General features: G+C 37.4%; 1 protein-coding gene across 49 annotated transcripts in view; it reads right to left on the bottom strand.

The window, feature by feature from the left end:
• Positions 1-26,347, bottom strand: part of PARD3 (par-3 family cell polarity regulator) — a 704,173-nt gene that overhangs the window by 310,070 nt on the left and 367,756 nt on the right. For all 49 annotated transcript variants that reach the window (XM_067030330.1, XM_067030326.1, XM_067030325.1 and 46 more), the window contains 6 exons: positions 25,790-26,169; positions 21,522-21,661; positions 18,762-18,890; positions 16,363-16,401; positions 4,052-4,240; positions 2,596-2,766 (listed from right to left, as the gene is read on the bottom strand). In XM_067030330.1, the coding sequence (XP_066886431.1) occupies positions 2,596-2,766; positions 4,052-4,240; positions 16,363-16,401; positions 18,762-18,890; positions 21,522-21,661; positions 25,790-26,169 (1,048 nt within the window). The remainder of the gene's footprint in view (positions 1-2,595; positions 2,767-4,051; positions 4,241-16,362; positions 16,402-18,761; positions 18,891-21,521; positions 21,662-25,789; positions 26,170-26,347) is intronic.

The following is a 26,347-nucleotide window of genomic DNA, read 5'->3' as shown; positions in this document are numbered from 1 at the left end:
TCAGCACATTATTCTGGCTTGAGGTTCATCCGTGACAAGACACCCTATGCTTATATCAATATTTACGGTAACATAATTTACACATACCCTGCCAGTAATTCAGGGAGATGTTTTTCCAAAGGTAATATATAAGTACAACAGCAGCAAAGTCATGTCTTAAGGCTTATGGGAAGCTGAAATGAGCTCTTCCGTCTTCACAGAATTCTTTAGTTAAACCCTGTCAGTACAAAAGGCTTTTTGCTGGTATTACAAAGACAGCACAGCACTCGTGATAAGATTTTTTTTGACATAATTGCTTTATAAGCTTACTCTAGCCTAAGAAATAGTAATAACCAGCAATGTATGAAAGTGATACTGTAAAGGATATTGAATATTAAAGGCTATTACTGCCTGCTGCCTCTGTTCCCTCACTTAAATCCTTTTCATTCACATAAATTCATATGCAGAAGTGAATGAGACAGAGATACTGCAGTGGGATTCCAATTCCGTGTGTTTTATAGGGCAACAGGGGATCAAATCGGTGCTTTTATCAAAACATTTTCAGGTTGGTACAGGTTTGTTTGGGGGACAAGAGGGAACCACCTGAGCCATAGACAAAAACACGCCTGGATTCGGGATGCTGCCCTTCAGTGCGTTTTTTACATTTTAAGTCCCCCTATAACATTTCAATGTTTCTCTCTAAAGGAAAACTTTGAGAAATTTTAGTTTGCTTTTAAAGAGACTAAGAATGTGATCTATTGCCCAGGAGAACGTCCAGAGAGGGAACTCCATCTGTCTTTATTCACCACTGTATCCCCAGGATCTAACTTATTTTCTGAAGGTAGTAGATGCTTAATGAACATCTGTCACACGAATACAGTCTTAGGGTATATGAAATTATTCCATTTTTGAAAAAGACCTAATAAAGAAAAATGTGTCTGGTGAACTTACTGTGGAGAATTTTTCACATAGCTCTTTGGAGGACTTACATTAAAAAACATCAGTTGGGCTTCCCTGGTGGCGCAGCGGTTGAGAGTCCGCCTGCCGATGCAGGGGATGCGGGTTCGAGCCCTGGTCCGGGAGGATCCCACGTGCCGCGGAGCAACTAAGCCCGTGCGCCACAACTACTGAGCCCGCGCGTCTGGAGCCTGTGCTCCGCAACGGGAGAGGCCGCGATAGTGAGAGGCCCGCGCACCGCGATGAAGAGTGGCCCCCGCTCGCCGCAACTAGAGAGAGCCCTTGCACAGAAACGAAGACCCAACACAGCCAAATAAATAAATAAAATTTGTTTTTTAAAAAATCAGTTAATGATTTGGAAACCAATACAAATTATCATTCAAGAATGCCAATCCAGTAGCCTATTCTGAGGGATTAGCATTTATATTTATAATAAGAAAGTAAATGTTTTACTTCCCACAGTTTTCCACTCTGAGGTTTTTAGTTAAGGTGACACTGTTCTCTTGTTGTTGTGGAAACTAATTTGTTAATTAGCATTAAGCCACTCTCCCATTTGGAAAATAAAAACAAGTGTAAAAATAAGTCTACAGTCAGTACATTTTCAAAAATCGGTCACCTCTCCACTGACTACCCACTGAGCTCAAGGGTATGTGGCAAAATCCTATTGTATTAAAGGATCAGATGAGCCATCATCGATGGCTTGCTTTATATAGTAAACTCAGATTTTAAAATTCCTAAGCAGTTTAGATATACTTTCCAGTTTGTACCATTTGCTAATCATTTTCTCTTAGTTGATTTAAAAATGTGAGGAGCTGAGCATCAATGAAAACAAAAACGACAAACGTTATACCTTCAGCAAGCAGGTCCCACCTGTTTCCTAGAGGCGGCACATACTTTATAAAAATTCTTTGAAAAAACTTTTTTTCCGGTTCTAATATTAATTAACAAATCTGTACGCAATTCCCTTTAAATTCTCAAATGCCCCGCTATGCAAGTCTACTTGGTACGTTTTTACTATTTGGGAAGACAGACGCTCACGCCCTTCGGGAGAGGAAACCTTCCCACCCATTGCCTAATTACAGACGGCAGCACATGCGCAGAACCCAGCGTGGCTTTATGCAGGAGATACCACTGAAAAGGCAGCCCCTCCGGAGGAAAATACTCAGCCCTACAGCGAAGGAGAAAGGGGGCCAGGGGGTAGGAAGGCGGGCTTACACTTCTGACAATGTCACAAGAGAAACCGACTCTCCCCTGTGAGGGGCTTTACAAGAGGCACCCATTTTAGATAAGCAAGGGAACGAGCAGTCACTTCAATGTTTCTCCCTCCTGGTTCGACACTGCTGAACAGAAGAGAAAGTGCGGGCTCTGAGCAGGAAGGCGTGGCCCTGTCTCTTGAACCCAGCTAACGGGGCCTTCGAGATCCCAGTGTTATCTGTTGAGGTGGCAATAGAAATACTACTGCACACTTAGGGGTGTTTTGATCGCAGAATTAAGAATTAACAAATCACCATCCACTGACAGTACAATAAACTCCAGCCAGCGAAGATAACTGAGAGGCTTTCAAGGTGAAGCCCCTGGACCTGCCAGTCTTGGCCCAGTGCTAGGGAGGAACTGGGCCCTACGACCATTCAGATGCCTTTTGTCTTTCTCATTCTTTACCTCGGTGCCTTTGGTTAGTCTCCTCGCCACAATGAGCTGGATCATCCCCCGCCTGTTCCCTTCGGTGGACATGGACCTCCGCAGGGTTTCCATGGCATCCTGGTTTGTCTTGCCCAACAGGGATTCTCCATTCACTGCTATCAGTTGATCATTCACCCGAAGCCTCCCGTCCTGGGAAGGAGGCAGGTGAAAAATAAGTGCCATGAAATAGTCTGTGACAAAAGAAGCGGCTTTCCCTTTCGTTCGTTAAAAAAATAAATAAAAACAAAGCAAAAAGAAAGAGAAAAGGGCTTGAATGCGAATGGATTATGCCCAACTGAACACCGGCATAATAATACGTAAGCAGCCCTTGCAGCCTGTGTCTACTTCAATCATTTATACATTTGTAAATCAAGTCATTATCATAATCTGTTTACCAAAATAGCATACTAATTCATAGGACACAAAGTGATTACTTTCCTGCTTCCAGAGACACCCAGAGAGGTTATTTACAACAGCCAAAAGCTCCAGGCTCTCAGACAATTGCAGAGAAGTGCCCCCTTCACAGACAGCCAGGAAATTTTTCTCTAGACTGGGAAACAGGAGAAGTGACCCATGGGAGGGGTTGAGAGGGGAGGGGAAGAGAGTAACCTTTCCAGTAGGTTAGTTCCGTGCCAGAACCTGAGCTAAGTCTTTGCAGAGATACTCTCCATTTCACTGTAATGACCACGGGCTGTGAATTCTGTGAGACCAAAAACGGGGAGTCGAAGATATGAATTCCTCTCAGTGAGAGATCACTGAGATTGCACTAGTTGTTTGATCACGGATGGGGTATTGGGAAGAAAACTGAAAACATTTAAGTGTTACAGGGTATCAGAATACACTACCCCAAAACACGCCGCTTTGGCATGGGGATTATTTTAGCAGAAGGCAACTGAGAAGTGGCAGACACAGGAAGGGGGCTCTGTTCTCCCTGCTCCTGGCTGAATGTGGACATAAAGTTCTCCTTGTGAAGGTGCCCCCTCTCTTCTCCACACCCTGGAAGGAGAGAATGACCCTCACCACCAGAGACAGAGATGCACTGAGATGAGCCTACAAAATAAGCCTTTTCTACCATCGGTTTCCTTCATACATTTACCATCCCACTATTTACCACACCTGCAAGTCTGAACCCTCTTTCTCTGTCTAATCCCTACTCCACACTTTATCAGCATTTGATGGTATACAAGCTTCCAAGTCTAACTGCTTCTTTAGGTTTTCACTTTTCCTGTGGAGCCCCCATCAGTCAAATTTGTAAACATTTTCTCCTGTTAACCTGTCTTTTGTTGGTTTAATTCACAGGCCACAGAAACAGAATCTAAGAGGGTAGAGGAAAGAATTCGCCCCTACCTCTTCCATGTTTCCAAAATAAGAAGAGGGCTGTAATTAAACATTTTTGCGAATGAGCATAAGCTTGATAATGTTGACATTTGCTTACTTTAGATGCTGCTCCTCCATTAATAATGGACTTGACGAAGATTCCTAAATCTGCGTGGTTCTCCTTTGACCGGTTACCTTTGACACTGACGCCAAGACCGGCAGATCCCGAATCATTCAGCGGAACTTCAAATGTCAGAAATTCCCTGGTGCCATCAGGTGTGAGAACAGTATCCTCATCTTCTGCTTTCTAACAGGAAACAAAACTGCGCATTATATTCCAATGTTTCTTTCTGTTATTTTAAGGACTGCTAATGAGCAGTTCTTTAATCATAACAGGCACAGTATCTCCACCAAAGTTCCACAACAAGATCCATGATAACAGCGCATCTGCACTCCCTCCAGATGATTCCTGGAACCAGCTGCTAATATTTGTATGCGGTACTTGTTTCAATATTCAAACAAACCTAAACCAGATTCCGAGAAATATGGGGAAAAAAATGTAGCAGAAGGACTAAACTCACGTAGACTCAGAGTTCTGGTTTGTTTTTTTGTTTTTTGCGGGATTTAAAAAAATCTCTTTATATATTCTAAACCACAGGAGAAAAACAGTAACAGCAGGAAATCAAAATAAATAAATATAACTCATTTGTCCCTTTGTTTTTCACGAAGAAATTTTCAATGTTATTAATAGTTTAATGTTCACTAAGGGTGCATCATTTTATTCACAAACAGTAACAAATCCTGATGATACAAAGTCAGCAGAAAAAACGGTATTCATTTTCAGAGAGTCACTAGAGAGTTTTAACCTTCGACATTTGTGAGACAAAGTAGAGATAAACAACATTAGAGAAATTTTTTTCCACAGTACTGTATGATACATCTACAGCTGGGGATATTATTCAAGCATTATTGTTTAATTAAAGAGTTGTATATGCCGGCTGTGACTTCGTAATTGTAGCCATCGAGGGCATAAGGAGACTGTTGCAGAACCCGACACGTTTGAGATACACGGACTTTTGCTCAGCTCCCCTAAAACAGCAGGGAGGAAATGAATGCTTCAAGTATAACCTGATGAAAGGCAATGAGATGACATATAAAAATGTCGGACACCGGAAGAGGAAGGCATCTGCCTTCTGTAATCCTCTTCAGGGATCCCAGCTCTACACTGGCCATCTCCAAACAGACGAGGCCAGAATTCTTTATCAAATTCAGCATTTCATTTTATGTCACATAACAGACATGTGGCACAAACTCTTTAAATCACAACGAAATGCCTCGTCACAACTTTTCCTCCTTCTCTTTTTGTAATTTTGGAATATTTCTCCAGCATCCACCTATTCATTCAAGCTGGAAGTATCAAATTATACTTAAAGAATGGTTCAACAGCTAATGGTTCAACATCTAATGGTATGTAATTAGGCTGGAATATAACGCATCCTTTAAAGATTACACTTTTAAAGAATGTTCAATTACACACATGAAAGCCTATTGCACAGCAATGGAAATGTAGGTAGACTTCAGTTTTTTTTCTTTGTCTCTCAACACATTTTTAAAATTTTTCTAATAATTATCAAACTTAACATAATAATGATAAAATAATTTTAATATTAATTTTTAATAATAATTTGGAGATTTAACATGCAATTGCAGAAATCTCAATTAGATGAAATAATTTTTGGAAGTACAGAGTGTATCAGTAAGAGATTTTTTAAAAAGATTATCATAATACAAAAGATATGTTATTTTTAAATCTCCAAATCCATAACATGATTTTTCAAAGTTTCTAATTTACTAATATTCATTGTTAACATTCTTTGTGCCTCTCAAAAGATAGCCTCATAGTTATCAGGACAAGGTGTGTTTTAAAAAAAAATCGTTAATATGTTAAAAACAGGAAAACTATATATATATAATAAAGAATATTAAAGAAAGAACAACTTGAAAAGATACAGAGGGATAGTATGTTAACTATACAAAGTAAATATATTTCAGTATCAAAATCAAAATAAAGCCTATATCTGCCCATTATAAAAGCCTTTTTACACTTAAAATATTCCTAGAGAATAATTACAGCTCAAATAAAATCAATGGATTTGGGAGAAATAAATATTACATACTCATATCAAAATATTGACATCATATTTACTATGCATCATATTTACTATGACATATTTACTATTGACATCATATTTACTATACTATCTTTATATACTTGTTTTGCTCTTAAAATTTTATTTTCATCCATATGGTTCAAAACAATTCAAGAGTAGTAAATAAAGACCTTGTGTGAACGAATACAGCTACTTCAATATAAAATCTGTTTCTGATGTTTGAAATACAAAATAGTATCAAAACACACTACAGCCCCTCCTACTTTAAATTCAGAAGTAACTGAAAGATAAAATTCACTCTGTGAATCAGAATCAGTATTTATATTCCTGGGAAAGTTGCACTTGAAAAGACATGGAAACCAAAGATAGTCCTTAACTGGACACATTTCGATCTGATCATTCAGTACGTTTATTTGCCTCAAATCTGGAAGGTTCTTAATTGTCACTTAATGATTTATATCTTGTTTGGCTTTTTAACGTTTACTGATTTTGACATTTCCATAATGTTTTACAAAGGCTTAAAATTCTCATTTTTCTTCTACTTGAAAAATCAAGATAAGGAGCTGACTGAATATATGAAGAGAAATTTTAATCAAGTTCAAGTCACTTCCTGACATACCCTGCTCTGAACCTGTCTTAAAGGAGAATGTATTCTCTATGGGAAAGTTTCATTTCCTATGAAAACTGCAGACGGATATAATATCCTTTTTCAGCTTTCTTATCAAGTCTTAAGTCATTATTATCATTAAAAACATTTAAGTGAGAAATTGTACTTTTCCTTTGATATTGCATTATCAATCCATTTGGCTCTTGACATAAGACTGAAATTAATTCCAGCTTTGAGAACTTAATTCTCTGGCAGCAAAATGTTTGAAATAATTTGCTCTTTAAAAACTTTTTTTTTTTTTTTTTTTTTTTTGGTGGTACGCGGGCCTCTCATTGTTGTGGCCTCTCCCGTTGCGGAGCACAGGCTCCGGACGCACAGGCCCAGCAGCCGTGGTTCGCGGGCCCAGCCGCTCCGCGGCATGTGGGATCTTCCCGGACCGGGGCACGAACCCGCGTCCCCTGCATCGGCAGGCGGACTCTCAACCACTGAGCCACCAGGGAAGCCCGAAAAACCAGTTTTAAGGCTACTTTATTGAGAATTTTTCCAAAATCTTACTAGTATGGGGATCTCTTCATTCTGATAGAAAGGAGAAGCTAATTTTCTATCACCTTCGATTGTTACTCCATCTAGATTCTGTACTATCTCAACTGTTTCTTGAGTCAAGTTCCTTCTAAGGAAACATGATAAATATTTTGTTTCCCTTTAACTTGCTCCTCAAGCCATTTGGACATGAATGTCACTCAAGTGCACATTATGTCCCTCATGTACAGACATGTATGTACCCCAAGTGATTTTCTATCAATGCAACCTGTCATGTTTTCCCTTGGCCATTACTCCATTGGCATTTTTGCCTTCTAATGTCCAGAAAAACAGGGCATTTTTGCTAAGCATATTAGAAGTAGGGAACCTACTGCATGGGCAGTATGAAAGCTATTTACTTTCCCGCTATCCTCAGAACAGCAGGAAAGATACACACATATCTGCAGCGAGACAGAAAAACAGCCACAAATGATCAGCACTAAAGACCAGTTTTCCTTCCTCTCCAAACAAGCCCCAATTGCTAAGGGGAGACAGCTGGCCCATAGGCCACTCTAAGTCTGCAGTTAATCTGCAAAATGGGTAACAAGATAGTAAAAGTTGATTATATTACGTGGACGAAACATAATCATTGGGCAGAGATTGGTGCTGGGATGGGGATGACAGGCTAGGAAGGAAAACCTTATGATGGATGTTAAAAAGAAATTATGTCATCGTATTCTCACACTTAACACCTGTTTTCATACAAGTTAAAGAGAAAATACACTTATTTATATCTAGAGATTAAATAATATGCAGGTAGAGCAGACAAATGATAACAACCATTTATGGTTTTAATCAAGGGGAGGATTTTTTATTTATTTTTATTTTTTTATTTTTCGGAACGCGGGCCTCTCACTGTTGTGGCCTCTCCCGTTGCGGAGCACAGGCTCTGGACGCGCAGGCTCAGCGGCCATGGCTCACGGGCCCAGCCGCTCCGCAGCACGTGGGATCTTCCCGGACCAGGGCACGAACCCGTGTCCCCTGCATCGGCAGGTGGGCTCTCAACCACTGCGCCACCAGGGACGCCCTCAAGGGGAGGATTTTTTAAATAGAGAAGTTATGGTGGGTTTTTTTTTGCATAAAGGAATAACCCTCCAGTTTCTTTAAGCTATATATTTTAATTTATCCCATATGTGAGATAAATGTTTATGCATGCTATTTGTGTTGATATTTTAATTATTCTTATTAGCAAAGTTAAAATGTCACATCTGGCTTTATTATGATCTTTTCTGATTTAAACAGTAGACGTAAAATAAATAACATTTAAAGAATTTTAAAATGTTTTGCTTGATGCTAAAAATTCTGGGGAGAAAAAATAAAAAAGGTTTGGTACAGTTGTTAATCTGTAATGTGAAGCCAGAAAAATCCTTAATCAAAGAAATGTCACACAAACCCAAATTGGGGACATTCTCAAAGTAATTTGCTCTTCAAAAATGAAAGGCAAAGGTAAACTGAAGAAATGTTCCAGATTAAAAACGACTAAAGGGCTTCCCTGGTGGCTCAGTGGTTGAGAGTGTGCCTGCCTTTGCAGGGGACACTGGTTCGTGCCCCGGTCCGGGAAGATCCCACATGCCCCGGAGCGGCTGGGCCCGTGAGCCATGGCCGCTGAGCCTGCGCGTCCGGAGCCTGTGCTCCGCAACGGGAGAGGCCACAACAGTGAGAGGCCCACGTACCGCAAAACAACAACAACGACTAAAGAGGCATGACAACTAGATGCCAGGTGTGATCCAAAGGATTTGTTTCTTATGTATTCGTTCATTTGTTCACATTTGCACACCATGAAGGACACTAACTGAGACAACGGGTAATACAACAATGTTAAGTCAATGTTAATTTCATGGCTTTGGTAACTAAACATTATATAAGAAAATGTCCTTGTTCTTATTAAAGATAAAACTACCATATGATCTAGTACACACACTAAAAATTTACAGATAAAGAGGAGTTACATCTACAATTTATCTCAATTCTGAAAAAACTTATATAGTAGGAAGGAAAGGAGGAAAAATTACAGGGAGGGGAAAGGGGGATGATGGAAGAAAATTACATATCAAATGTGGCAAAATATTAACAATTGGGGAATGTGGGAGAAGGGTATACTGGAGTTCCTTAGGCTATTCTTAAAACTTTTGTGACAGCATGATGTTTTAGAATAAAAATTGCATGTAGTAATTAATCCAGAATAGTTTTGCTATATCTAAAACAGTTATTTTAAATACAGACATTACTACCAACATAATGTTTAAAATAATTTGAGTTCAATAACAAAAAAATATCATAGAATAAATTTTAAAGATATTACTTTTTACCACTATACAACAAAAGGAGGACAATAAAAAATAACTAAGATATGTTCCCCAAAGGAAAATACACCAAACATTAGGAAATCCTTAACTTATTATAGTAAAAGTAGGGAATTTCAAATGAATCCCCTAAAAACTGATGGAGATTCACTATACAAAATCATTACTATTTTTGTAAGATCATGAAAATATTATTCTATCCTAATCTTGGAATAAGACTGTTTTAAACTAAGTTTGAGTCATTTGAATTGAAAAGTATTTCATTGAATCATGACTTTAAAATAAGTTTGAGTATTTAAAGCACTAGAAACAGAACACATTTTATAAAATTCTTTGTGATAATAGCAACATTTTTTTTTTTTTTTTTTTTTGGTACGCGGGCCTCACTGTTGTGGCCTCTCCCGTTGCGGAGCACAGGCTCCGGACGCGCAAGCTCAGCGGCCATGGCTCATGGGCCCAGTCGCTCCACGGCATGTGGGATCCTCCCAGACCGGGGCACGAACCCGTGTCACCTGCATCGGGAGGCGGATTCTCAACCACTGCGCCACCAGGGAAGCCCATAATAGCAACATTTGATGCTCAAAACCAAACTATTGAGGTTAGCATATGATTAGTGTGTGACAGTATAAATCTTCAACAAAAACTCAAATTAGAGAATTTTGTACTCTTTCATCTGTGTTACCTAGGATATTGAAATTAATTTACATTATAGGCCTAAAGAAATGTCTGATGATCAGTTTATCCCAAATAACTTATACAAAGTTTTGGATGAAGATGTAACAACCCATAATTCAGTCCCCCATTTGGGGCTCCCTATTTGCTTTGTCTGATTTGACTATTTTTCCCAGCTTTGTTGAGGTATATTTGACATATAACACTGTAAATTTAGGGTGCACAGAGTGTTGATTTAGTACATGTATATATTGCAAAATGATTACCATCACAGCTTAGCTAATACACCTCCATCATACCACAAAATTACCATTTCTTTTCTGTGGCAAGAACATTTAAGATCTACTCTCCTAGCAACTTTTGAGTATATAATACAGTATTATTAACAATAATCACCATGCTCTACATTAGATCCCCAGAACTTACTCGTCTTATAACTAGAAGTTTATACTCTTTGACCAACATCTTTTTTAAAAAATACATTTATTTACTTATATTTTAATTTTGGCTGCGTTGGGTCTTCATTGCTGTGCGCAGGCTTTCTCTAGTTGTGGCGAGCGGGGGCTACTCTTCGTTGTGGTGCACGGGCTCTAGGCGTGTGGGCTCAATAGTTGTGGCCCGTGGGCTCCAGAGCACAGGCTCAGTAGTTGTGGCGCACAGGCTTAGTTGCTCCGTGGCATGTGGGATCTTCCCGGACCAGGGCTCAAACCCAGGTCCCCTGCATTGGCAAGCGCATTCTTAACCACTGCGCCACCAGGGAAATCCCAACATCTCCTTTTTTCCCTCATCCCCTTGGTCCTCATTACCACCATTCTTGTCTCTGTTTCTCTGAGTTTGGCTTTTTTAGATTCCACATGTAAGTGATATACAATATATATATGTATACATATAACATATATGTGTGTGTGTATACACACACACACTCACACACACATATATATACACACACATACATCTTCTTTATCCATTCATCCACTGGTGGACATTTAGGTTGTTTCCACATCTTGGCTATTGTAAAAAGTGCTGCAATGAACATAGGAGTGCAGATATCTCTTCAAGATCCAGATTTCTTTTCCTCTGAATAAATACCCAGAAATGGCATTGCTAGATCATATGGTAGTTTTATCTTTAATTTTTTGAGATAACTCCACACTGTTTTCCACGGTGGCTGCACCAATTTACATTCCCACAAATAGCACACAAGGGTTCCCTTTTTTCCACATCCTCACAACTTGTTATCTCCTGTCCTTCTGATGACCATTCTAATAGATGTGAAGTGATATCTCATTGTGGTTTTGATTTACATTTCTCTGAGGATTGGTGATGTTGAGCACCTTTTAATGTACCTGTTGGCCATCAGTATGTCTTCTTTGGAAGAATGTCTATTCAGTTCTTCTGCCCATTTTCTAATCAGATTGTTTATCTTTTTGCTATTGACTTCTGAGTTCTTTATATGTTTTGGATATTAATCCATTATCAGATATATGATTTGTAAATATGTTCTACTATTCCAGAGGTTGTCTTTTCATTTCATTGGTTTCTTTTGCTGTGCAGAAGGCTTTGTATTTGATGTAGTCTAATTTGTTTATTTTTACTTTTGGTGTCAAGTACAAAAATTCATCATCAAGACCAATGTCAATGTGCTTACCCCATATGTTTTCTTCTAGGAGTTTTATGGTTTTGGGTCTTACATTCAAATCTTTAATCCATTTTGAGTTGGTTTTTGTACACGGTGTACAATAGGAGACCAGCTTCATTCTTTTTCCTGTGACAATCCAGTTTTCCCATCGCCATTTATTGAAGAGACTACCCTTTCCCCATTGCATATTCTTGGCTTCTCTGTCATAAATCAATTAACCATATATGTGTGGGTTTATTTCTGGGCTCTCTATTCTGTTCTATATGTCTCTTTTTATACCAGTATCAAACCAATAGATTCAATATGGTTTCAGTGAATTTTAGTTTTATTTTTTTCCTATTTCTGGGAAAAATGCCATCAGCATTTTGACAGGGATTGCACTGAATCTGTAGATGGCTTTGGGTAATATGGACGTTTGAACAATATTAATTCTTCCAACCTGTGAGTACGGAATATAACTCCATTTATTTTTGTCTGTTTCAATTTCTTTCATCAATGTCTTACAGTGTTCAGTGTGCAGGTCTTTTATCTCCTCGGTTAAATTTATTCCTAAGTATTTTCTTCTTCTTGATCCTACTGTAAATGGGACTGTTTTCTTAATTCCTTCAACTGTTTTCTTAATTTACAGTGGGGTCAACATGGTAGGCTTAACTTGATATACCACAACCATTAGTTTAATAAGTCTATGACCATGCTTATTGACTAGTTCATTAAATTTCCAAATCAAGATTATAACCTGTCTGAAGTTAGCTTATCAAGATGCTTCCTGATCTTCAGGGAGGGTCCCCAAATCTCCTCAATGTATCCTTGCAGTTTCTACAGGAAGATCTCACTAACTCTTAGAATGAATGTTGAATTCTTGACATTTAAGCATGTTTTATGTCTTATCCATATGGTCTAGTATCATCTCTAAACACTATTATTTTCTAAAGCCCTACTTCTATCCAGTAGCTCTGAGTATGTTTTATGTACAATTATATTCTTACATGGATCTTACCAAAGAGTTCTTGGGTGCCTTCCTAAGCAGGTTTGCATAGTTCTTTGAAGCCCAAAGAAGAAACTGGCACTTTGGTAAGTCAAGGCCTGATAGCCTGTAGGTAAATTCACTACTTCATTGTGATGGTTACTTTTGTGTTCACTTGGGAAGTGTTTTTGGATGAGATTAACATTTACATTTGTGAACTCTGAATAAAACAGATTGTGCTCCACAATGTGACTGGGCCTCATCCAATCAGAAAACAGAACAGTAAGACAGGCCTTCCTGAGCAAGGGGGAATCCTCTGGCAGACTGCGTTTGGACTTCATCTGCACCATGGGCTCTGCTAGGTCTTTGCCTACTGGCCCACACTGCAGATTTGGACTTTCCAGCCTTTATAATCACACAAAACAATTCTTTAAAATAAATCTCTGTCTATATATCTACACATCCCATTGGTCCTGTTTCTCTGGAGAACCCTGACTAATACACCCATGTATTGTCTTGTCCAACCTGGACATCCAAAGGAACAAACTATCAAGTGAATAAACATTTCAAAGGCAAAGGAGTTTGTTCAGGATATGGAACAAGTGAGCTTGAGCCTCTGCTAAATAATTCAGCTTTTTGTCCAATTTTGAATGTATAGATAACCTAAAATTCAGTAGGGTTTCTAGTTGCCCACTCTCACTAATTAATACAATACTTAGAAGATGTACAAGAAACCTGCATCTCAGATATTTAAAGGGTCTACCAACTATTGGTACAGCCCTACTCATCTACCTAAATGACCTTTTTTAAAATTTCTTGGACTTAATCAGTTCTGGGAGTCATTGTGATAATCAACTAACAAACAAACTAATTGAGCTTCAGGACATTCCATTCTCAAAGTGCTTACAATCACGGAAAGTTTAAGTAATAACAGAGAATTTTGCAACTTGAATAAATTTAATGATTTGCCATCAAAAGACAGAGAGAAGCAGAGATCCTGGAATTCAATTTTTAAATTATAATTTTAACATGAAGCCTTTAACAGCCCAAAATGGTATATCACCTAGCAGGAGTAGAAAGAGAGGCCCAGATGTGAGAGAGAAAAGAAAGAATAAGAAACCGAAAAGAAAACATTTAGACAAAAACAAAAACAAACAAACAAAAAAACTGTACTTTCTTTAACTTAGCTTGGAAAACGCTTATCAGAAAAAAATTCCCATTTGTAATTGCAAGTCAGACACACATACACATATATCATCTCTTTTGTTAAGGTGACTGAATTGTCATTTACTCTGGCCATGCTATCAAGAACACAAAAATCTTGTGGGTGAGGAGTAGAGTAGAACAAACCTAGACATTCTCAACGGAATACCACATTTAAAGCCAAAGCTGCTTCTTCCTGTTAGCGATTGAAAACTTCAGAGCTAATCCTCGATCTCCTCACAAGGAGTGACTAAATGTTTTGAAAGAACACACCTATCTTTACTGCTTATATCATCATTTTCCATCTCAGATCATCTTCGGCATAAACAGATATAGTTTATGTGTGAAGTCATTCGCTTTTCCAAAAAAGTTCTATGATATTAAGATTCCAAACACCAAAGAGTGGTTCTTCACCCAAGGATCACGTTGCAAAATGCCTTTAGCATTTATCTTGCAACTCTTTCATGGTGTGGTTATTGCTCTGAAAGGTTTTTAATATATATAAACAAATCTATCAATCTACTCTCTTAGGACATTTTGGCTTTGTCATGCTGGGATAAGCATTGACTTTCCAAAGTTAACAGAGAAATTTTTCACATATTTTCTCAATACTTTTGGGTATGTTTTTAGGTTTAATTTCATATTAACTGGGATTTATTTTGGTGTATGGTGAGAAAAAGGAATCTAACTTTTTTAAGTGAATGGCCAATTGTTCTAAACGTAAACAAACCACTCTTTACTGCTATTCTGAAATGTCTCCTTTAACAAACATGCACACAACACGTAAACACTGGGACTGCTTACATCATCGATGTGTTTCAATGATCTACTTGTCTGTTCCTATAACAATATCATGCTATTTTAAGTATTTTAGCTTTAAAGTACATTTTGCTATAATTATTATCTTTTAAAATAAATCATTCTTGTGTCCCACTTGACTCTTCAGAATCAACTTGTCCAATTTCCCCTCACCTCTCAATATACCCGCCATCACACCACACACACACACGCGCGCGCGCACACACACACACACACAAATACTATTGTGATTCTGATTAACTATCACAGACCTATTGATTTAATGGGTACAAAATGAAGGCTGTGAATTTCCTACAACCTGTACTTATGAATGTGTAATGTTCTCAAGGTTGTTTACTGATTTTCCTCTGAGGTCTGATTATTCATCCATTTTTGTAATGATGGAATATTTGAAAATAACATTTTGTTTGCTTATTAGGTTCAAAGTTGTCTGGTTATGAATGTGTCAAGAAAAATTAAATTATGTAATGCTATTATTAGTGTTAATTATGTTATCCAATTTCTTCATATTCTTACTTTATCTGTCTATCTAACATGCCAAATTTGTAAAAATACGTATTAGCATCAGCCACCATGGGTCTGGTTTTGCTAAATTTTCATTTTACTCACAAAGGTTTGGGAATGACATGTGTTTGTGCTGTGCTGTTTAATATATAAAAGATCCTGACTGTTGGAATTTCTACCAGATGATATCATGTGTCAATATAAAACACCCTCTCTTTTTTCCCCATGCAATGCACCCACACAAAAAAGAAGAGAAGTTCAGAGACTGATACGGCAATCCTTACTTTCATTATGTTAGTACCACCCGTTAGTACTCAACTTATTCCTTTATTTTCAGCCTGTATTAGGATTTATCTTCTAAACACCTATGTTTTGCTTTTTAATCTAAGCTGTGAAAAGTTACTTCGGTTAGGAGAATTAGCCCCTTAAAATACACTATAATAACTGATAATAAATAACATATTAAATATAAGTTATTATGACAATATGTTTAGTCTAATTGCTGATATTTTATTTTTCATGTTTATGATACATTTTTATTGTACTTTTAGCCCTCCCTATTTTTTCTATGCCTGAATTGTTTTCTTTTTTCATTTTTTCATTTTTGTAGCCACTTATAGCACTTCACAACTCATGAAAGCTATATATATAGAGATAGATAGATAGATGTTAAACTACTAAGCTCACCAATTTTGCTCCCTCTTAATATGCAGGTGAATAGGAAAGTCTTTAATGTCTCTTTTTTATCACTGTCTGATCAAAAATAATCACAAAATATTCTTCATTTGGGGTAGTAGCAATAAGTCACTTAAGGTAAGACCACTTTGGGATTTAATAAATCTTTGTATATTAGGATCTATTATGAGCCAAGAAAAGAGAGGACAAATAACTTTGTAATTAATTAGTAAGAAGTTAGTTCAATTTATCTTTCCAACATCTCTGCATCCTGCAAAAGACAAAGCTCTTACCGTTTCTTTTGGAATCTGCATCTGGCTTGGCTCTGCATTCTAGAAGAATTGAAGAAAAACATAAATACAGACTGACCAAAGCCATCTTCAACACACAGGGACACAAAGCTTTACTCTCAAGGAAAAATTGTTTGTTCTTAAAATCTACAAAATATATAGAGGGTGATTATATTATGGCTGATATATTACTCTGTCTTGCAAACTTTCATGGATGTGGTTATATTATCTTATGTGTGTGTATGTGTGTGGGCGGGGTTGTTTAAAAAAATTGTTCTAGATGTGAATTTTTACTTGCTCATTCACAGTATATCATGAGTTTATTATCTGGAGGAAAACATCTCACGAAACTGCTTTTCTATTCCTGGCACTGTTTCTAATTTTGTTTTCTAATTTTCCCAACTAAGTCTAAATTATAAGGTATATTGTAATTTGATAGCTAGACCAGATAATAACAGTCTGAACCACAAGCATTATACTTTACAATATTACACAGGTTATAAATGTGATTTTTTTTCATGTATTCTAGAGTTGTATTAATTAATAGATAGTTACAAGGTTGACTTATTAAAAAAAAAAAAAAGGACACCTATTGATAAAAGTATTTTGTTTTAGACACAGAATTTAAACACAGACACCCCAAACAGAGGAAAAGAGTTCTGTTAATTGGATTGAAAGATCATTTTCAATGCACTCCTTTAAGTTTTCAGAATTTTCTTTCTTTAAAACCTTGAATAGCAGCTGCAACGTGAATAAACTGACGGCCTACTGGCTCACTCCTTAATGAAAAGCTCACAAGCAATAAATTAAATAACCAAGAAAAAAAAAAAAAAGGAGGCAGCAGAAGGGGAAAACAGAAGCCTGGAAGATCAAAATTGGACCAGAAGAACCTGAATAACCTTAAGCTGGTCTGTGCTGGCACTGACTCGGGAACGGCTGTAAGAGCAGTGTTTAAGCTTTGGCAACCTAATAATGCCAACTATCACCCAGGCTCAGATACACTGAGGAAGGACTAAAGCTTTATCGCATCTAAAGCTTCGTGTTTTTTTTAATTTTTTTTAACTGCTCATTTACAATTTAATAGAGACAACTCCAGATTTAGGATCAGGTGGCATTTAAAGCACAGAATTGGATAACAGTGGGGGGAAAATGGAAAACCAAATTTAAATTGAGAAATAATGCATTAAACATTTCTAAACAGAAATAAAGAAGTTTTCATCATTTCTCAAAATCTACTTAAAACACAAGTGTTCCGTTTTCAGCCCTAGCACAATCTGAAATTTCCATGAAATCATAGTAAATTGTCAGTGTGTGTGTGCAACCAAGAGGTGGGATATTCCCAAGACTAAAATTTATCTGTTTTATAATAAAAGGAAATTTTTATTAACCATGACACATCCATCCTTGAAGGATTAGCCTAAGAGAATTAGGGTAATCGGACAAATTTGGGAACTGCGTCCCTAAAACCTACTGCGTCCCTAAAACCACTCTAGTATATATGGATTCATTATTGTTTAGATAAAGCTAAAAGCTATCTGAAAGACAGGTCAAATGTCCTAAAATGACCCAACTAGAATCTGTTGTGAAATATTTAAAATACCACTTGTACTTGAAGTAAAACAATTTTCCTACCACATCAAAACAAAAGATAAAGGTGATTCCTCCCATTATATTATTTCTACACATAAATGAAACCTACCACTTTTTGCAGAAAAACACTAAGAACTATGTCAATTTAATATACAGATTTCATTCACACAAATACTATGTAAATACCCCTATCTAATATTTAGATGCACTGACATATGTATAAAAAGTGAAATAAATAGTTTGCAAACAAATGCCTTTTCATTTCATTTATGTCATTCTAAATAATGTCTATGTTAGGAATTAATGGCCCTGGGGCTTATTGCAACTCAGGTCTTTTTACTTTCAATAAGAGTATTTAATTAAGGTCCTCTTTTTCATACAACAGTAAGCAAGCATCTTTATTTGGCTTAGCTACATGTACCATGAAAACTTGAAATATGAAAATTTGTCATATGTAGTGGAGAAGATGGCAAGCTTTCAACAACAGCCTTTGAAGTGACAGTTATGGAATAATCGACATCTCTGTATTCAATCAGTCCATCTAAAAGTGTTCAGTAATAAACATTTGCTGTCCTAGAAAATATCCCTGCAATCTGATTTTCAAATACTCTTGCACTCAACATTATGGATATCTGTTTCCAAAACAGAAGAAATATGAGGAAGGAATGCTTGTATTATGCTAAGGCTGAAAGATATATAAAATATAGAAACTGCTTGGAAAGTCTCTTAATAAACACTGGCCAGCGGGTCGCTAGCCCAGATCCCTGCCTCAGGTACATCAGAAACCTTTCATCTGCTCTGAATTTACACACCAGTTCCCTTGGGTGGAAGGCATCTTCTTGGCGAAAGACCAGAAGGCTCACGGTCCCTTCCATCTTGGTGCTTCTCAACAGGGAAACAACTTCCTCCTGGGATTTGCCTGCTAGATCAACGCCATTTACCTAAAACAGACAAAAAGTTTTCAGCTGCAATACTGGGCAAACAGATAACAAGAGACGAGACACACATTCTAGAACTGATCGTGTCTGCCACGGAACATGGTTCATTGCGTGGTACATTCTGCCCTGATCTGGTAACCGCCAGGCTGCTGGGGCTAGTAAAGAAATGCAGAGCAGTTACCTGGAAGTGAGGCAGGAAGCAGTCAATCCTTCAGGTCTTATCATTAAACCAAAAGCACAGCCACTAGTGCATTAACAAGTAACCAGAGATACAAATATATCTACAACGCCAAGTTAACACAAAACTTCCTGGCTTTGAACTGGGATATCTTGATGCCCTTGTGCATCACACGTTTCCTTACACCAAAATAAAAAGATGCCACCCTTGCAGAAGATAGTAAAAACACACTAAAAATATTTTGGTAAAAACATTTTAGCTTTCACTGAAATTTTATTGAAAATTAGGATGATAAATTTTTAATCCCTAAAAAGCAAACACTGAAGAAGAATCTCTACTAAATAATATTTTTGGAGGGCTTGAAGTAGTTCACCTCAAGATTTTTCAGTGTTTTAAGAAAAAAATTTTATCAGAAAAAAAAAAAAAAGAGAGATTTGAAAATACCACTTCCTGGGGAATCTCATCATTTTTTGTAGAAAGTAGAATATGATCAGCAAGCACTACATATTTAACGGAAATGAGTGGAAATTTCTTTTTCAAAGTATTCTATATTACTCTCTTTAGACAGAAATAGCATTTGTCTAAGGCAATTAAATATATCACTTAAATTGTAATATCAAAATTTTCCTGTAGTTTTAATGTTCTGGAACCTTTCCCCCACTGGAAACCTTCTTATATAGCTCAATGCATTACTATCAAGGGACTGTAGGAAATAGGTCAGTAATAATAGGTTCAAAGAAAGCAAAAATTTTCTAGATAATTTTTTAAAATTAGTCACTTGATACTTGATTTAAATATAGGCTTGCAAATATCCAGATACTCAGAAAAACTTTTTGCCCACAGAACTGCTGATATTGTAGAAATACAACCAAGGATACTAGAGAGGTAGGTTTAAAACATGCCTGAGAGCTACAGAAGATAAAGCCTAATTCTGAAGAGATACAGATCGCAGACCCTTCCATTCCTCAAAAAGAAAAGCAAAAGCCTCTGTGATGTGTCACAAGTAAAGCAATTACATGATGAAAGGGAGGCACAAAAACAAAGTGATTACCTTTAGCAAGGAAGAAGGGCGGGGGCCCTGCAGGGAGAGAGCGGGAGGAAGAGGACAGACTTTTTTATGATTTAGAGGCAAAAATAAGCTGATACACTTCCTAAATAAAACAAGCTACAACTACAAACGGGGACTAAGAGTACCCAACTTACAGCCGGAGGACAAGAGGCCCTTTCTGGAAACGATACCCTAAACACAGTTTGTACTTAAACCTTCCCTTTTACTGGGCCTCTATCACTCTCCCTTTAAAACATGGTGTCATGCAAACAAGACAAAGAGGAAAGAGGAAGATTGAAGGAATCTAGGCCCAAAATGTAGACACAGGAAAAAATCCTGGAAGCTAATCCTTTGCTCTGTTACTTTTCAAGAAGTCTTTAGAATAAGAGCTGGAGCTGGGGAGTTCAAAACTACAAGAAACTACAAGTTAAGAAAAAAGGATAATGTCATAAAAATTTACTTTAACATTAGTACTTGTTTTTTTTTTCTTAATTTAAGTACAGTTGATTTACAATGTTGTATAAATTTCTGCTGTACAGCCAAATAATTCAGTTATACATACACATATATTCTTTGTTTAAATATTCTTTTCCATTATGGTTAACCATGGGATACTTAATATAGTTCTCTGTGCTGTACAGGAGGACCTTGTTGTTTATCCATTCAATATATTTAACATTAGTACTTAAATGCTGGTTAATAATTACGAAACACAGTGCCTGCCGCTAAAAATACAGACTATGTTTTCTAAAGAAAACACTAGAAAAACCACTAACAAGGTATCCTCTTTCTCCATCTTTCTCCCCTTCATTTCTATATGCACAACATTCACACAAACTTCATACATAAGAAATTATGTATCTTTATGTATGTCAAAGATAGCTTCAAAGACCAATGAACGGAATGAAACCCATGAGGTACAGAAAGGAAATTTTGAAAAACTATTTCTTTTTTTCCCTGACATTTGATTTTTATGTCTCAATTCATTCTCCACGCTGACATTTCCAAATTTCCTTGTTCTTCTCATCAAGACACACTGTTTTGATTTACTTCATTTGTCTCTGCTCTGATTCCAGAGGAGATAACATTTCTATACTGCCAGACATAAATTTAAAGTCATCCAGAAATATAACCTAACAGACACTGTACTTACATAATGACAAATGTTATGTTATCTCATAAACCAAATGTCCAAGTAACTAAAAATTTATGAGTAAACTAAATGAAAAGACATTTCTCATCAAATAACACGGAGAAATGTAAAAGTGAAGCGGAAATACAATGTTTTAGGATGCATACTTCTGCTAAGATATATAATTTAATTTCATATTTTATGAAAATGCTAAAAAGACTCTGACCCTTGAAAATGGAACTTTTCAAGAATTATGGAACATCCGAAGCCACTCACCTCTATGAGTCTATCTCCCGCCTTCAGTCGGCCATCCTGGATGGCAGCCCCTCGTGGGAGGATGTTTTTCACATAAATTGGAGCTGAGCCACCTATTGTCACATCCCGGGAAGTGATGCTGAATCCCAAGCCTTCTGTACCTGAATATATAACAGAAAAAAAAAGAGGTAAACAAAATGAGATATCTTAAATTTCACAAGTATATCATACACGAAGGATTTGTTATTATTCTCTACCTCAACTTGACGTTTTGTAACTTTCACAGTGACCTACACATTTAATACTTTAAAAGTTGTAAGATTTTTCAACATAGACTAAATTACGGAAGGTTTAAATGGTATATATATCAAAATTCATTAGTCTAAGAAAAAACGGGAACCTAGTCAGACAGATGAAAATAATATACAAATATGCCTGCCGAATGTTTTTAAATTTGTCTAAGTATTTGATTATGAAAATAAACAATTTCTCTACATACAAAAAACCCCACAAAAAACCTTCTGTTAAAACCCATTGTATCTCAATTATCAAGTATTACTGTGCAATAATGGTATCCACATTTGAAGGGTAAGCAGTGAAGAAAAGGAAGAGAACAAGTCCAGGGAGATGGAAAAGAACGAGTGAAATGAGAAATGTTTCTAGATACAGATAAAAGAACCTCCCCAAACTGACAGGATGAACCATATTACCTTTGCCTAGTTCTCTTCTAGTTCACCTAAATCCTACCGTTTATATTTCTTAAAAAAAAAAAAAAAAAAAAGGCAAATTACCCATCTGAGATCATAGCTACCATATCTGAGGATCTCCATATGATGTTTAAAGGCACTGAAACCAACGAGGCATTTACACTTTACTGTACTAGTGTATAATTTCCATTCCAGGCTCTTTGGCAGCTTTCTCGACAGGCACCCTTATAAGCTCAGGACAGTGAAAAGGGTTATGTCACTGAAACCAGCATGCAGTGAGCCAGAATGAGCCAAGAAAAAATGTGACGATAATGATAAATTTCTAATGAATCAACAGAATTTTTATAAGGCTTCCAATAATGATTCACTCCTACCAGAGCTTTTAAAAACTATATTAGATTCCATTCCAATTAAAATGATCTGAGGACAAATAACTTGCTCAACAAAGGAAGAATAAGGAGATATGTAAAGGTGAAAAATCTACAGAAGAATTCATTAATTTGATGCAGCACTCGCTAAAAAACTATAAGTCAGTGTATGAATCTCTAAGTAAACAAATATAGGCAAATAAACATGAATAAAAATGTGGGTTAAAGAAGAAACAAAGTAGAAATGATGAAAACACAGTACATGTAACAAAAATCTACTGTAAATATTCTCAAATTCAAACAAAACATTCATTTACTTCAAGTCTGAAATCACTTTAATGTGCCTACGCTGTTAATTTCTTAAGTCTTCTGTGAAGACTTGAATGGCATATTGTCTATATGAAATTTTCCTAATTATTCTGCTGGGACTTTTCCATATGTTTCTGTGCTTTCATGAAACTCTAATGACTTGCAATAACATTTATTAAGGAAGAATTCTAAATTATTCTCCTTTTGCAATATTAATTTCTATGGACTACAAAGACTGATTGTTATATGAACCAAAACACTATTAAAATATCAGCAATAACCCCTAAATCTGTACGCCAAAAGTTCAGGCGATGACCTTTCAAAGAAAGATAAATAGATATCAATTTTCATTTAGCAAAGCCAACAAAACATTTTGCACTGACTGAAATAGATCACTGACCTTCTCCTCTGACTTTATTAAAAAGCTAATTTCTACAAAAGAGCAGGGTATTTGAGAATGCCAAAATGACAATAAATATTAAGAAATCATAATTACGGAAGCAGGTACATAGGGGCTCCTCTATTTCGACATGTTATATGACATAGTTCCAAAAGTATGCCAAAGAATCATCATAACAAAGGTTTTCTTAGTCCTTAGCTTTGACCACAGTTTATGAAGAGCTTCTGTCATTCAAATCGTGTCAGTTCACTTTGAACTGAGTTTAAAGTTTAACACTGACAAACCCTACATTTTTGATGTACTTCATTAAAAAATGTTAAATGTAACAATAATAACTGGTAAAAACATTGCCTGTTAACTACAATGAAAACCTGTTCAACCCATACAATCATTAAAGCATCTGTATTTAGTACTAATCAAAGACAATGAGCATTCTTTGTCACTTTTATTTATAGTGAACATTATTTTTTTATATTTGTAAGTCCTGGCAGAATGCACAGGCAGTTTCCACCTTTTGCCGTACATTCTCATAGTTAATAAACTAAAATCAGGCCAGATCTATGACGCTCTGTATCAGTTATATAACTCAAGGTCAGAAAAACGTTTAAAAGAAAACTATTATTTCTATTTTTATGTTGATTGAGCATAATCTTTCTAAATTAACTTCTGTAACATGTAATCATATATTTTTAAATGCTACCAAAATAAAACTATTGATTTCTGTATTCAAAAGAGTGATTCTTTTTTTTTTTTTTTGCGGTACGCGGGCCTCTCACTGCTGTGGCCTCTCCCGTTGCGGAGCACAGGCTCCGGACGCGCAGGCGCAGCGGCCATGGCTCACGGGCCCAGCCGCTCCGCGGCATGTGGGATCTTCCCGGACCGGGGCACGAACCCGTGTCCCCTGCATTGGCAGGCGGATTCTCAACCACTGCGCCACCAGGGAAGCCCAAGAGTGATTCTTTTAACGGCAAATAAAATTTCACTTCATTTTAAAAGTTCATATTATATCATAAGGTGTTAACATATAATAATTGTATGGAAAACTGTAATTAAACAATGAATATGCCTATATCAGAGTAAAAAGGCAAAGATATTTATGAACGAAAATCTTTATGACAATGGAAAATAGTCTTCCTTTTTGGAAAGATCCCAAGCAGAATTTTATGTTTTATAACTCTCTTTGTGCGTCTTGATATGCTTTTGCTTAAAAACCAGGTCCTTTCATTTGAGTATAGAAAAAGGAAGAAAGAGAATCCGATATCCCTCTCACTTATGCATTAACAGGGCTAAAAGGGGTTTAAGCTGATGTGATTATTTGTAAGGGGTTCCAAAAGTGGAGTGAGGTTGTCAATTCCTGATCAGGTCAACCAAGTATTTGGAGCTTAAAAAGCCAGTAACCAGAAAGAAGGCATTTGTGGTTCACATAAAGTAAAATGAAAGAGTATGATTTAGAAAGGAAATAGGAATCTCAGAGTTTACGGAGGTGTAAACTCTACCCCGAATGGAAAGGAGAACGGTCTCAAGGTCAGGACACAGGAAAGGTTCCAGGAAGGATCTGCTGCTGGTGGCCACGTGACTTGAGGAAATCACTCAGCCTCTCTTGGTTTCATTTGCAACTAACTGTAGGAGTTGGTTGAGCTCATAAAAGGAGAAATATTCTTTATAATGACACCAATTTGAAGGACATGATGTAAAAATATATAAAAATGCTCAGCTAAAAGGGATGATTAATGGCAAAAGTGTATCTCAGTGCCTGGAGGGGACGGTGACTGGGAACGAGAAAGTCAAGCCAGGAGCCTGATCGGAGTCGGCAGGGAGGCCAGCACAGAAATGAACACCTTCTGTACACACGACGCTCTGTCTAAGGGCGGGGGATCCTTAGATAAACACACTGATGTAAGGCATAGGTAATAAAGTATTATATTAGCAAGGCCCATTCCGATTCCCCTTGTCACCTTGAGGAAGGAAAGAATACGATACTCTGGAAGAGCAGGAAAGAATGCGATATTCTGGAAGAGCAGGAGACAAGGGGCCGGTGGCCTTGCTTCTCAGCATTTCACCTGGAACCAACAATAGCTTCAAAGGAGTCAATCCCTTCCCGTCACCAAAGGACGGGCTGAACTGGAGGAAGGACTTCTAACGTCCTCGAGGGGGGTTGTATGTGGACATCAAGCGGGACACTCAAAACAGTCAGAGCCTCCCTGTTGCTTTGGGTTTGATGGTAACATCCTGAAACCCGTTTCCTTCCTTGTCAAAAATTTTACGGCAGTCGTAGCTGCTACTCTTTTCATAGAAACGTAACGTTTAAGGCCTACCCTGTGATCTTCTACGTGTTAATTTTTATACAGCAAAGTGAATCTGAAAAGCATAAAAAAATATACAACTGTAAATGCTTCTTTCAAAAGATGTATCAGTTCTTAATAATGAGGTAAGACTTAGGATGCTTTGGGTTAGTTGGTTGATTTTGAAAATAGATGTCATGAAAAACAGGAAGACAGGTCATACCTTTCTTAAGCTGGATGTTAAGCTTCTTGCCTACTTTTTTGGTGTTGTAACCACTGCTGGGACTGAACACGTGGTGTACGGCTGGGCCCGGAGCCGCGGGCGGCTTTCCCGAGGGCTGTGCGCTCTGAGGTAGGAGTCGGGGGTGAGGGTCCGCGTGCTCGGGCAGGGGGTTCGGCCGGGGCATCCTCGGCAGAGCCTGCGGCCCTGCACTGTTCACACTCCTGTGATCCACACGCTGGCTGTCGGGGCTGAAGCGGCTCGAATAGTAATTGTTCCTCTCGCTTTGGGACAGTTGTTCGTACTGCTCTTTGTTTGCCGCGGGAACCACGTGGAACCAGATGATGGATGTCCGCATGGCTTGGCGAAACATATGTTGTGCTCTGGGTTTGAGAAAGAATGGGAAGTTAGCAAACGAAGACTGGCAGCCTCGAAGATGTTATGAGCTGAATTAAGTATACTCATCAAGCAACAAGGACGGACACACTCTGTCGAAACTGAAAACAAAATCCTCATAACCCATTTTTCAATCGGGTTTGCTCTGATCGCAGCAGGGCTGTG

The sequence above is a fragment of the Kogia breviceps genome, chromosome 3 (genome assembly GCF_026419965.1).
Source record: "Kogia breviceps isolate mKogBre1 chromosome 3, mKogBre1 haplotype 1, whole genome shotgun sequence".
Taxonomy (NCBI): Eukaryota; Metazoa; Chordata; class Mammalia; order Artiodactyla; family Physeteridae; genus Kogia; species Kogia breviceps.
Note: the sequence above shows the minus strand (reverse complement) of the source record. Positions and strands in the feature narration are given on the sequence as shown.